General features: G+C 44.4%; 1 protein-coding gene across 5 annotated transcripts in view; it reads right to left on the reverse strand.

Annotated features, from left to right (window-relative positions):
* The window catches only part of PLBD1 (phospholipase B domain containing 1), a 48,820-nt gene that overhangs the window by 19,081 nt on the left and 15,746 nt on the right, over nt 1-13,993 (reverse strand). For all 5 annotated transcript variants that reach the window (XM_045001944.1, XM_045001945.1, XM_045001941.1 and 2 more), the window contains exons 3-6: nt 11,570-11,653; nt 9,856-9,994; nt 4,608-4,769; nt 2,280-2,424 (exon numbers count right to left, since the gene is read on the reverse strand). In XM_045001944.1, the coding sequence (XP_044857879.1) occupies nt 2,280-2,424; nt 4,608-4,769; nt 9,856-9,994; nt 11,570-11,653 (530 nt within the window). The remainder of the gene's footprint in view (nt 1-2,279; nt 2,425-4,607; nt 4,770-9,855; nt 9,995-11,569; nt 11,654-13,993) is intronic.

Here is a 13,993-nt window from a genome sequence, read left to right on the forward strand (position 1 = left end):
TCAGGGAGGGGGGGCAGCAGCGGGGAGGAGAGCACTGGGGCCCACGGAGCTACACAGCACCTTTCCCTGTGCTCGCCAGGGGTCGGAGCTCAGCATGTCCCAGTGCTTCCTTCTGTGTGTGCAGTCCCCCAGAGAGCACAGAGAGAGGTACTGTGCAGCTCCGGCATCCGGGCTGCAGTCCCCCTCCCTCCTACTGCGCTGTCCATAGCCTCCCCCCGGCCTGCAGCCCTTTATCTCCTGTGGTCCTTGTGTGCAGGGAGGTTTGCTGGGATGTAGCCCCAGAAGGAAGTGGCTGGGACATGCTAAGCACTGGCCGCAGGCAGGTTTGCACATCCCAGTGCTTCCTTCTGCAGGCACGTTTGCAAGGCTGCAGCTCCAGGTAGCCCTTTCTTCCAAAAAAAAAGCTGTTAATAAGCAACATGCTGTTGCTAATATACAAATCCCATTAACACTGATGTTAATGAGATGGGACTGGTTCCCAACAATATGTTGCCATTAACCAGAAGTTGCTAATAGCAGGATTGCAACTAGGCAGAATATAGTGTCTTTTATCAAGACAGTTTGCTGGCTGGCTCTCTCAAATCAAAGTTATTTTGGCTCAGGGGGAAAAGTGATAGCCTGGTGTGGGTCATGTACATGGAAAAGGTTGCAGTCTTCATTTGAAGCCGTGACATGGGACCTGTGAGTTCCACTGTAGACCCCAGAGGGCTAAATGACTGAAAGGTACAAGACTCCATCACATTACTGCAACTTGCAGCAAAAGATTTTGGAAGTTTTCCTTATTGCAGGATATCCCTAGACTGCCACCAAGCCTGCGTCTCAGTTGTTGTCCATCATTTGGAAAAGTGCAAGAGAGTTTGTGAGCCATACTGTCAGCTAGTGCAAACCGATTAAGTCACTGGATCTGGCTCTCTTAGTGGCATGTGATACTACACCATAATTCAAAGTCCGCTGAATTTCTCTCATGTAGACACATAACCTGGGTGCCAGGAACTTCACTGTGGCCATGACACCCAACTTCTGTAGCATGGTCTTTGCTGAAATTTGCTGGTAATGGCAAATCCTACCATATTGTTGTATCAGAGTCTGTCCTGGGACAAGAAAGCTTTAAGAGGAGCCATGTCTACAACATTTCTTGGGGAATCTGACTGTCTCTGGGGAACAAGTTGAGATGTTGGGTCTTCTAGAATGAAGCCTAGTTATACTAGCACCTCGGTGGCTGATTCTTTGATATCTTCCAAGGCGAAGTGCTTGACAAGCCAGTTGGTCAAATCAGGGAAGACTCACATTTCTGTCTTGTGTGAAGAGGTCACAAAGATTGCAACCCTCACCCATTTTTTTTTAAACCAAGAGACCACATTTTAACACTAACTGGCACTTTCTAACATTGCTGTAGAATGAGGAGAATGAGATGTGCTGCCAAATCTTTCTGTGGTAGATTATAAGTAGTTTTAGCTACATAACTAAAACATGAAGCATACATAAAGAACAAGGAAAAAAGCCCATCCTCTGGAGGGAGGATAGCTCAGTGATTTGAGCATTGGCTTGCTAAACCCAGGGTTGTGAGTTCAGTCCTTGAGGGGGCCATTTGGGGCAAAAATCTGTATGGGGATTAGTCCTGCTTTGAGCAGGGGGTTGGACTAGATGATCTCCTGAGATCCCTTCCACCCCTAATATTCTAAAGTTCATTGGTCAGGTAAAACCACCCTCCCCCAACACACATCCCAGCTCCACAAATCAAAAAGGAGATTGAAAAATCAATTTGAAGACTGGCAATCAAATGTCAAAGATGATGTCAATCTGGCACTCTCTAGTAATCCCATCAGTATCACTCAAGCCACTAAAGTGAAGTGTTCAGAACTGTATCATCACCAGAGACACACTAGTACTGTAAGGCTACGCTTGGGTAGGGTGGGGAAAAGATCAGCAATGCAGACAAACATGTACCATGCAAGCAGAATTCAAACCCCTTCATAAGGAACCATATTTGCACCAGGGGGTTGCAGAATATTTAACAAGTACTCTTCAGAACACCATCCCAGACAAATTTTTTTTTTAAAAGGATACATTCAAAACAATAAATCTGCAAGAAATTTTCCTCTATTGGCTTCTAAGAGTATTAAGGTAGGTCAGCCTCGGAGCCGATAGTAACAGTGTCCTGTCTATAAGGCTTTTATAGAAGAGTTCACAAGAGTCAGTGAGATGTGGAGAAGGCACATACAGACATGGATGCATTTACGAACATGGAGTATGAGGTTTCCTATTCTCACCCCAGTTACCTGGGTAACTGCTAAATGACATCCGACCAGTAACAGTCTTTGGATCAGTGATGTTGAAGTCCCAATGTTTATATATTCTCAACGTAGCTGCATATGTAAACCAGCTGGAATGAGCAAAATAGATGTTCTCATATCCAGGGAGAACCTAGAAAACAGAAGCAGAACAGTGAGTAATCCTGATCATTGTAACACTCTCTACTCTACACCAGTAGAGGTGGAAGAACAATTTGTTGCAAATAACCCATCGGATGGATTTTGCCTTTGTTCAAGAATTATCAGGCTATCAAGATTGAATCTCTTGTTATAATGGGACATACTGGCCCTTTAAAACCAGAGAGGGGATGCCTGGGAGACCAGGAATTCTGGAGCAGATAAGGGCCTAGAAAATGACAGATGCAGGTGCTGGGAGAGAAGAAGTGGTCCGAAGGTGATAGTGTCTCGGGAAACTCAGGCTACTGTTTTTTTAAGGGCCTGGGATCAGGAGCTTTGCAGTGTAAGGTGGGACAAGGTTCCCCTCTCTATCAGCCATCCAGAATAAGTTCTGGAAAAAGCATGGCATACAACCTGACTCTTGCCACACTCAGAGAGACGTGAGCAGGGGAAGCGCTGGTTGCCTGCTGCCCTTTCCCAGCCTACAGGAGAAAAGATTGAGGTGGTGTGACCTGGTCTCCAAGTTGGGCAGGAAGGCTGAAGCCTTCACCCCAGACAAGGCACCTGGGAAGAAAGGATTTTTGTTATGAAGGTTTTGTTTTGTGTTCTGTTTGCTTTTTAAAAAAAAATAATTTGTTGCCAACCTGGGTGGAACCAGCTAAGGGAAATTTACAAAGGTCGACTGGGAGAAGCTGCCCTATGGTGGCAGCCAGCTACAGCTGTTAAAATTTAGTCACTGACATTTCTGGGAATAATCCTTGGTCAGTTGGCTGTTTACAAGCAATTAGTAGTAAATATCTGAAATTAGTTTGTTTAGTTTTTATTGGACATGCGTATTATGATATGTTTCAGTTCTCTGAGTGCTACTTAGAATCAAGTTTCCTGCTTAAATACTTTTTTTTTTTAGAATGCAAAATTTTCTTTCTACAAATATTCTTCACATTAGCTGAAAATATGCTGGTTTTGTGCATGTTCCTCTTGGTGACCTGGTTAAATAGAAAGTACAGACGGCAAAAACAAGGGACCTTGTCAGTAAAAGCAAATTTGTTTAAAAATTTAAATGTATATTGACAGAACATTCTTTTTAAGTATTCACTCAGCTCTAATATCCAGTGTTCATCCAGGAGCCAGTTACAGTAAGTAAATATCTGACTCTTCTCCAGGTTAAGCTAAGGTTCCTGAGATGCAACATTCCCCACACCAAAAGGGAGTGCCCCAGAAGTCTTCAGATCCCAACTGGAACCCTGAGAATTCCCCATTTTGTCATCTTCATCTTTGAAGCGCCATGTTGTGGCCAACATCTACAGTGAAATTCCTTCTGAAGCCCAATAACAAAACCTCTCTTTAAAAAAAATAAAAAATGAAAATCAAACCAAGACTGCCTGTTAATCTAGATGGCACTCCCTCTTCCTTCTCCTTCTCCTCCTCAGAGCACCGTGCCCACACCTGCAGTGTTCCAACCCCCTACCAGCACAGGGAAGGAGACCACCTCTACAAATGAAAAACCAATTTCTAACCATTTTTATATCACACCCATTGCCATAGTACCATAGTGCTTCTCCTGGATGATAGTGAAAATCACCAGTTGAACGGCCTGCTATAGCATCTTTAACTCTCCAAATTTACACAAAGAGGCTACCTCTAAATCAGATGCAGGTATCTCCCGTTCCTCCTCCCAGAAAGCTAAAATGCTGCCTCAGCGGTCTTCCTGATCACTACCAGACCAAGGGACAAGAGGCTGGCTCTGGAAAATCAGATACTGCCCTTTTCAAAGGTAGCACACTGCATAGTCACATGATCCGCCATTCTGAGATGTTTTGTACCCCTTAAAAATGCATGGGAACTTCTTATCTGTCTCTCCAACATGGCTTTTACCCATCTTCAGATATTAAACAACTTCAATTTAGAGACAAATGAAAAACCAAATACAAGAGTAACATGATACAAAAGCAAGAACTAGAATGATTTGTTAGACAACTTATCTATGTACAGTATCAGTTAAAACAAAATGGAATCAAGATTGATGTGTCTGTAGTGCCCAGTATGATGGGGCCCTGATGCCTAATTGAGGCCCCTACATGCTCCTGAAATATAAATAATAATGAGGGTTTCATCAACATGATCATGATACAAGTCTACTCAGGGGCTAGAAGTTATGAAAAATTGCATTGCCCTCACCTTGATAAGAGCAGAGCAGTGACCCATGTCCCACTGATATCTCCCAAAGCCTGCTGGGTCACCCTTATACCAACCCACTGCTGAATACGTGAATAATGCAGGAATAAGGTCCAGTAGATCTCCAACTGCATTCAGGAAGCGGACCTCAAAGACACTCAGGGGCTGGGAAGCAAAGAGACCCAAAAAAAAATTATTTTCAGATGGAGAAGTGACTGAGTTGAGCAACTTCAGCTGTTAATACAAGTTCATTTTTCTTTCACCCCCCAAAGGAATCATTAAGTTATTCCCTTTACATAAAATATTCACATGTTCACATAATGCCTTTGCAATGACACTATATTGACACTGGAATACTGCCACAGAGAAAACTAAAGAAGAAAAGGAGAGGTTAACAAGAATTATTAAAACCTGTTGTACCTGTACAGAAAGCCCGGAGTCAGCAGATACTGTACTGTTAGGTTTGAAAACAGTCAGTTGTACATTTATCTAAATGCCTTTATTAATGACCCAGATGAGCACTCAGGTCTCAAAGACTTTGGGCTTGTCTACATGAGAAAAAAAGCTCACAATAACTAATGTGTTTAGCTATACCATACTAACTTCCCTGTGCATACAAACCCTTTGATAAGACACATCCTGAGGATGGAGATAAATGATGCCTGGGGAGTAAGGTAAGCTTAGTGATACTAGACAAATGTGAAACTACTTGCTCAGACTGGTTAATAGAGAAAGCCAGTCCCCAGAAACTAGACTAAGGACTTTCAAAAATCCCATCCTGGCTTCAGGAGACCAGATTGATCTAATTCACAGTTCATTTGTAACCTATCATTTGCTAGTCTCTCCCCGGCCTCTTCCAGATAAACATTTAAACAGAAGTCTAATCTTAAGCCTTCTTGACTCCAGGGTAATTTTTAGAAAATCCTCCATGGTTGTTAACACCATACCCTTAGTGTAGACAAGGCTCAGTAGGGTCACAGAGTGCTTGTGCCTCAAGGAATAAGACTGGGAGATTTGCAAGGGGAAGCATCCAGGTAGGAAAGAAGTACAGTGCTTCCATGAAGCCTTGTTCCTAACCATGAAGCTGGCCTCTCTGAAGAGAGATTGCTGGGGAGAGGTGGAAGAGAAGAGAACAGTATTCTCTCAGTTGCTACCCATTTTCACATGGAAGTCAAATGGAGAACTGTATTGCCCACAAGCTATTCGAACCATTCTGCTTTTGCAGTGGAAATAATCATCAGAAATAATGTAATACACTACTTTGTGCACAAAAGGGAAGGAAAAAAAACTTTCCAAAACTAAAATCTTTGCCAAAAGTTCCAATAATAAGCAAAACTTCCCCACACAGCTAGGATCTTGTATAGCAGGTGATCCTAATACAGGCTGTGATTTAGAGGAGGAAGGCTGAGACATACATTTAACTTTTATTATATTGCTTTATCCTCTCACATTTTTTAGTGAAAAGATATGGCAGGGAGGGGCAGGCAAGGTACCTCAGGTCTATAAACATTTTGTTGTTTTTTTTTTAAACTCAACAGTGTGATGTACCCAGAAGAGGGTCCTGGGAGTCTGTATATATGATAACTTTAGTTTCTATATTAAATTACACAAGAAACCACTTTCAAAAATAATCAAGAGTTGGACTGAGAGATTGCAGGGGAGAAGGCCTGAGAGGCTGAGTAGGAAGAAGCCCATGGAGGTAGCAGCAAGAAATGAGATGGAGCTGTCTTTGGCTGCTGGTTATAGGGTCCCTGGGCTGGGAAGCGGTGTAGTGTGTGTGCCTGGGTTCCCATACCAGCCACTGGTATGGTGGCACGAGGCCAGAGAAGGGGAAAGGACTACAGGGCTCAGCACTGGAGCCAGACACCAGATATAAGGACTGGACTTTTATTTTGTTGAACTGTATGTCACCTTGGAATGGGTGGACTTAAATCATGACCTGGCTGTAGGATCATCACAGGAGGAGGCTGATCTCCAGAGGACCAGAGCATCTGTCGGCAGGGGGTGCCAGACAGGGTGAGAGCTGCCATACCTGACCACAAGGAGCAACTCCAGCAGTGAGTTGACCCCTTCACAGTGATCTACTTAAAAGGGCCATGTTCTTTGGCACTGTGTACAAGGTAAGTGATTGTGATGATGCATACACCATTGCTGACTGGATCAGCACAATACTTGTATACTGTCTGCATGGGATTTTCAAAAGCACTCAGTGCTGGTCTAACTCTTTCCCCCACTGATATCAATGGTAAAATTCCCAATGACTTCAATGGGAGCAGGACTAGGCCAACGCTGAGTGCTTTAGAACATCCCCCATCTGGCTTTAAGTCATGATCACCTAGAACCTGGAACAAGCATCCCCCTAGGGAGACAGGGGAGAGGGGAGATGGAGAAAAGGGGACATCACAAGCATGTCTAAAGTCTTCTGATGAATCTATTTGCTTTGGAATTAGCATCTCATCTTCAGGATTCTGGGAGAGCCTCAAGACACTGATCGAATTTCTGCAGCAAATCCTTTGAAATCCAAAGGATTCTGTATAGTTAGGGCCCTACCAAACTCACCATAGACGCCGACTTCCCCTCTACCCAGCTCTGAAGGCAGCAGCACAGAAGTAAGGCTGGCATGGTATGGGGTATTGCTACTCTTACTTTTGCACTGCTGCTGGCAAGGCGCTGTCTTCAGAGCTGGGTGCCCGGCTAACAGCTGCTGCTCTCCAGCCACCCAGATCTGAAAGCAGCACAGAAGCAAGTGTGGCAATACTGCGACCCCCCCTTAAAATAACTTTGTGACCCTCCTGCAACTCCCTTTTGGTTCAGGACCCCCGAATTGAGAAACGCTGGTCTCCCCCATGAAAACTGTATAACATAGGCTAAAACCACACAAAAGACCAAAGACCAGATTTCATGGTCCGTGACGTGTTTTTCACGGCTGTGAATTTGGTAGGGCTCTAGTTATGAAAGCTTGTGCACTCTTGTCTGAGAGTCAAGCTTTTTTAACAATCTCAACAATTCTGGCTGTAGATGTTCAGACTCACCCCTGCAGCACCTCCTGTGGGTGACTCCTAGGAATTAGCTCTTTTTCCAGCCAGGCGCGCCCTCTGCAGGCTGGTGATCCGCCTGTCCTTTTGGCCCCCACGTCCTTCCCTGTTGTGTGGGGTGCTGCACCCTGGCAGTAACCCCTCAGTCTTAGGGTCTCCCCTCCCCAGGGAATCCCCAAACCACTAGCCCCACCTTGCCTCAGTATCAGGCTACTGGCAGTCATCATCTAGCCCAGTGGTCCCCAACCTTTTGTGACCAGTAGCACATTCATGTTTTCAGAAGAGCATGGTGGGCGCCAACAACTTTTCAAGGCTTATTTTGTATTTGTACATTAAATAATACAAAGAAAAATTTAATATTACATAATATATGAATCCAGAGAGAAGAGAGAAGCCGGAGAAAAGCCGCAAGGACAGAGAACACCGGTGCCCTCAGCCCTGGAGTACTCTGTCCCCAGCAGGCGCGGGGCCCCAGATTCTCTTCTCTGCTGGGCACTAGGTGCACCCCGCACCTGCCAGGAACAGAGAACACCGCGCCCGCAGCCTGAGTTCTCTGTCCCCGGATGGTCCCCTGCTGGGCACTAGGCGGGCGCACATAAATGCCCCGGCGGATGCCATGGCGCCCACTGGCACCACGTTGGGGACCACTGATCTAGCCCCATGCCCTGGGGCAGACTGCAGCATCAGCCTACTCATCACTGGCAAGGTTGGGTTTGGACCTGCTGCCTTGGCCTATCCCTGGGCTGCCCTCTGCAATCCCCAGTACCTGTTGACCTTGTGCTAGGCTGCAGCCTGGGGCTTTCCAGGCTGGAGCTCCCCAGCTCCTCTGCCTTTCCCCAGCCCTGCTTCACTCAGGTACCCTGTCTCTAGCTCCCTGCAGCCAGGCCCATCTCCCTCTACAAACCGAGAGAGGCTTCTGGCTCCCAGCCTCTTATAGGGGCCAGCTGGGCCTGATTGGAGCATGGCCACAGCTAAGCCTACTTTCCCCAATCATCCCAGGCTTCTTACCCCAGCCATAGCCCTCTTCTGGGCTGTTTTAAGCTCTTCAGGGCAGGAGCAGGGGACCACCCTGCTACACTGGCCTACAAAGAAGTCTCTCTCCATTATTCTGAATGGACACTGTCCTTATTCTCTTTCACTCTCTGGCCTCCCCTGCAATAAAGGCCCAAAACAAATTCTACAGAAAAAAAAAAAGGTGTGTGTGTGGGGGGGGCTTTACTATTTAAAATGTTTCTGCTTTGCAGTTCACCACCCCCAACCTCCCCACTTCCTTGCAGTTCTTAGGCAAAGATTAAAAGGTCAGTTACTAAAGTCCTTGCTTTCACTGTGTGAAATGCATTAGACATTTTGGGACAGATCCTTAGCTGTTCTAAATTATTGTAGCTCTATTGAAGTTCATGGGGCTACACTGTTTTACACCAGCTGATGATCTGGATCTTGGTAATGATACTTCCAATACAAATTCTAATATGAATCACAAACAGCTCTGCCATAATACTGTCACACATACTCTAAAACGAAAGGCTAGTTTTTAAAAAAAAAATCCAGGGCTTCAAAGGTGTTTTTTTTTTTAAAGTTACCTTTGAAAATAAAGGTGAAAGCTTTAGTGACCTCCCAGTTTTTTATTCTCAGTATTCTTGCCACTTTGAACACACAAGAATTATTTGCCCACAAACCAATTAAGAATGCAATCTTCCAATCTGAGTGTGCGTTCTAAAATCATTCCCAACCCAACTAGCATTCAAGAAGACAGAGTTGCAAATTAGTTTTAGAGAACACTTCTCTGATCTGCACTGAAGATTTGTTTGTTACATCATCCATACCGAACATCCACTCGCGTTAATGGAAACTTTGTTAGCTGAATACAGGGCCGGCTCCAGGGTTTTTGCCACCCCAAGTGGCAAAAAAAAAAAAAGAAGCCGCAATCGCGATCAGCGCCTGCTCCACCGCGCCGCTTCCTTCTTCAGTGGCAATTCAGCGGCCGGTCCTTCCCTCCGAGAGGGACTGAGGGACCCGCCACCGAAGACCCTGACGTGCCACCCCTTCCCCTTGGCCGCCCCAAGCACATGCTTGCTGAGATGGTGCATGGAGCCGGACCTGGCAGAATAGGTAAGCAGAGACCTTTGTCTTTAAATATCTTCTACATCTTTGACTTTGAATTACCCTATCCTTCCCTTCTCCCCCTAGAATCACATAAAGAACTTCATCCGTCTTACTTTTTGCTTGTGGTGCTTAGCCCATTCTTGGGCTCCCATGTACAGCCCATCCAGCTGTGCAATAACATAGCCAGCATGTCTCCAGAAGGGGTCATCCTTATTATTTTTTATTTGTTGTCTGGTCCATTGATCCTGTTTCCTGCAAAGGAAAAAAATTGGTTTTACAGAGCACTCTTGATATTCCATGTATCCTACAAAGAACAACACTTTACACCGTAATTAACTAAATAATAGAGTGGATTAACCATGGGCAAATGTAGTTGTGATAATGATGCTCAGCAATACCTGTCTCTCCCCCTCCCCTTCCCCTCCACCTCCCAGACAGAGCTTAGAACATAAAACACAATGTTTTGTTAAAACAGGCCAGACCAAATTCTGGCCCCTGCTCCGGCCCCTTTATCCAAGTCTGGTAAGCATACAGGAGTATAAAATGACTGCAACCGAATTCCCCCGGTGCTGTGCAGGGTAGGGCTGACATAAATGGCCCTATGATGCCCCCAATTCCCCCCCCCCATAGGCTCAGGAATAGTGTGCATCCTGGGAACATTTTGGGGCATGGTCATAGCTCTCAGGGCTACAGGTTTTCTGTACTGTATAGCAGCCTATAGGCAGCCCAGCAAAGGTTGCTATAAAGCAGATCAGTTCCCACAGCATTCCATAATCTGGGCCATGCAATGGTGATATAAAACCACTTTCACCCCCATCCATCTCCCTGGGCTGCACCTGCTGTGCTGAGTCTCTTTGGAGATGCAGCATAGAACTTCACCTGGAATGTTTGCCAGGGCATAGTGATTGCCTGCTATTCTTTTCATTGAGGAAAGGTGGGTTGGGGGTTAGCGGGGTAGTAAGGAAGCATTGAGATCCTTAACTTCTCCTTGAACCAGCCAAAAAACCACACCTTTAATGTAGTACCTTATGAGAGGGATCACTACTTATATGTGCAGCAATAACAGCATGAGCCACAAGCACAAATCCTAGTGTGGGGTCCAGAACTACTGAAATCATGCTACCCGTGGAGCCATCGCTTCCTAGCATCAAGATGGGAAAAAGGCACCGCTTACAGAAATGGCTGAGGTTTTGCAGAAATATTTGTAGTCGAAGAAAGAAAATAGAAATTATAACAACACATGAACCTAAGGAAATAAATAACGTAGGCCAAATGCTGAGCCTCCCAATTTAGGGCCTGGTTCTCTTCCCATGTGCACCGGTTTTATACTAGTGTAACTGCATTGACTTGAACAAAGTCATTCCTGATTCTCACAGGTGTGAGAGATTCCAGCACTTAGTAACTAACATACAATGTGCTTGACCTTATAGAATATACACTATACAAAATGTCTACAGTGGGAAATATATATGGAAAAATTACAGGTGCCAAGAGATAGTCCAACGTGGTATTCAGTACACAAGCTTGTCCATAAAGTTATTGAATACAGTAAGCTTGTGAGTTAGTTGGCATTAATTAAACCTGTTTGCAGTGCTAATGCAAATGCCTCTTTGAAGGAACAGAATGGGGAACAGGACATATTCCCTTAATATATGTTTGCACTTCTTATTCTTGTTAGGTACATAATCATAACAGAAGGAGCCTATACTTCCTCTTTAGCACACAAACAAGATCAACAAACTCTGCTGAAAGACCTGAGGATTCCATCATTCTTTTATTTCTAAGCCATGAACTCAAGAATCACATTTCTAGTAACTCAGTACATACCCCATAAATTCCTGAACTCTGCTTAGAATGGTGGGATTCTTAATTAGTTGCGGATACAGGTTTGAAGTATGGTCATACATACGCCTGAAAGAATAAGTGTCAAAAGTTATTTTCTGCCATTTTCCCTTCATTTCTTTCAATTCTGGCTTCATGAATAGTAACAGATAAGCAGCACAGTTTGCAAGTCAGCTGTTTCTTTATCACTCTATTACCTTTGCATCTCTGGTGCAAGACAAACCATGAGGCATGTAATAAGAAGAGACTTTTCAGAATATAAATGGCATAGCTCACCACCCACTCAAACTGTCTTACAATGGAAAAAAGATGAGAGAGTGAGATTAAAGTATCTCTATAATGAAACTTCTGTTTTCAAGCATGCTTTAGGTCAGTAGCATCTTGAATGTCCTAGCACATTAATTGAAAGTATGACACAAAAGGGTTACTGGAAGATGATCCCATTTGGGATCAAGAAAGCAATCAGGTGGATGCTGATGGTCTCTTGGGGATGATAGCCAGATAAGCAAATTAGAGAAGCTCCCAGGCTGCTCTAATAAGTGCTTGGGCCAGGGCAGGTAATCAAGGAGTTGTAACCAGCCCCCTGACAGACCCCTCTATCTGCCACACCCAGTGAATGTCCAGCAACATAGGGCAAACTTTACACCAGTGGCATCTCTAGGCTGCTCACTGACCAAGCCAGTGCAGAATCAGGGACTTGTAGCTTCTTGAGAGGCCCTGCCTCCTTGCACAAATCAGAGACACACAAGGGAGGAAGGGGTTCAGGGACTCAAGTGATTTTTTTTAATTGCCTTCTGATATTTAATGAAACGTTTAAGTCTTTCATGCTTTATAATGGTGTCATACTGAAGCAGTAATCAGCTCATTAGATTAAGTTAAAGCTTTTCTATTCTACCTAGGACAAAATGTAAGGCAATCATGAAACCGCACTGAGAATCTCAAGGTACACTCCAAAGGAGAATTTCAATTTACCTCTTGAAATCAAGAGGAGCATCACTGACAGGATGCCGGCTCGGTGAGAACGTACCAGAGAGACGTTTGACCAATGATATTTGAAGTTTAAAGTTTGCTCTCTGGGGCCTATCATGTTCCATTGAAATAAATGAGAAAATAAACTACTTTCCCCCTTCCTGCCTCCCCATAGTACCAGGTAATGCACAGTTTTGGGCGCAGTGCTAAAAAAAAATTGTCCTCATTTTAATCAGTGTCCAGGGTATTAAATGAACACAGGAATAGCCAAATTATTTCCCTTTAAGAGTAGAGGGATGTGTATGTGTGTGGGGGGGAGGGATGAAGTGCTGATTCTCCTTTATTTGTAAGTCATTTTGTTTATAATAAGTTTAACAAGTTAAGAAAAAGCACAATAGGACACATACAGTAAAGGATAAGATATACTAGAGGAGCATCAGCACCTCTGAGTTTATTTCATCATAATTTTTTTTCATAGTTTTCTGAAACACAGAACCTCCCTATGTGCTCCTTAGTGAAATAGAGCATGCCGGTCTATTTAGATTATTTTGCTGTAGCCTGATGCCTGACAGCTGAGCAGTTGTGATGATGCAAGTAAAGCTTTCAGCATTTTGGAACAGACTGTTATGCTTTCCACTTGCTGTTATCAGAAGAGGAGAGCCTTTAAAAGAGGCAGTTAAGCTGCATGGTCACGGCAGTGTGCAAAAGGGAGAACAAGGGCATAAAGAGACTGCCAAGGTTTCCTCCCCCACTTTGAACTTTAGCGTCCAAAAGGTGGGGACCTGCATGTACCCTTCTAAGCTTAATTCCTAGCTTAGATCTGATAACGCTGCCACCAATCAAAAATATAGTGTTTTGGTACACTTTCCATTCCCCCCAAACCTTCCCTGGGGAACCCAAGACCCAAACCCCTTGGGTCTTAACACAAGGGGAAATAAACCAGTCCCCCACCTTTCCCCTCCCAGACTTTCCCGTCCTTGGTTACCCTGAGAGGCTACATTGATCCAAACTCCTTGGATCTTAAAAAAACAAAGAGGAATTTACCATCCCCCCTCCCTTTCTTCCCCCCACCAATCCCTGGTGAGTCCAGACCCAATTTCCTGGATCTTAAAACAAAGAAAAATCAATCAGGTTCTTAAAAAGAAAGCTTTTAATTAAAGAAAAAAAAAGGTAAAAATTATCTCTGTAAAATCAGGATGGGAAATGCTTTACAGGGTATTTAAATTTATATAGCCAGAGAAAACCCCCTCTAGCCTCAGGTTCAAAGTCACAGCAAACAGAGGTAAAAATCCTTCCAGCAAAAGAAAAATTTACAGGTTGAGAAAACAAACATAAGACTAACACGCCTTCCTGGCTGGGTACTTACAAATTTGAAACATGAGACTGATGCAGAAAGATTTGGAGAGTCTGGATTGACGTCTGGTCCCTCTCCGTCCCGAG

Source organism: Mauremys mutica, chromosome 1, assembly GCF_020497125.1.
Source record: "Mauremys mutica isolate MM-2020 ecotype Southern chromosome 1, ASM2049712v1, whole genome shotgun sequence".
NCBI lineage: Eukaryota > Metazoa > Chordata > Testudines > Geoemydidae > Mauremys > Mauremys mutica.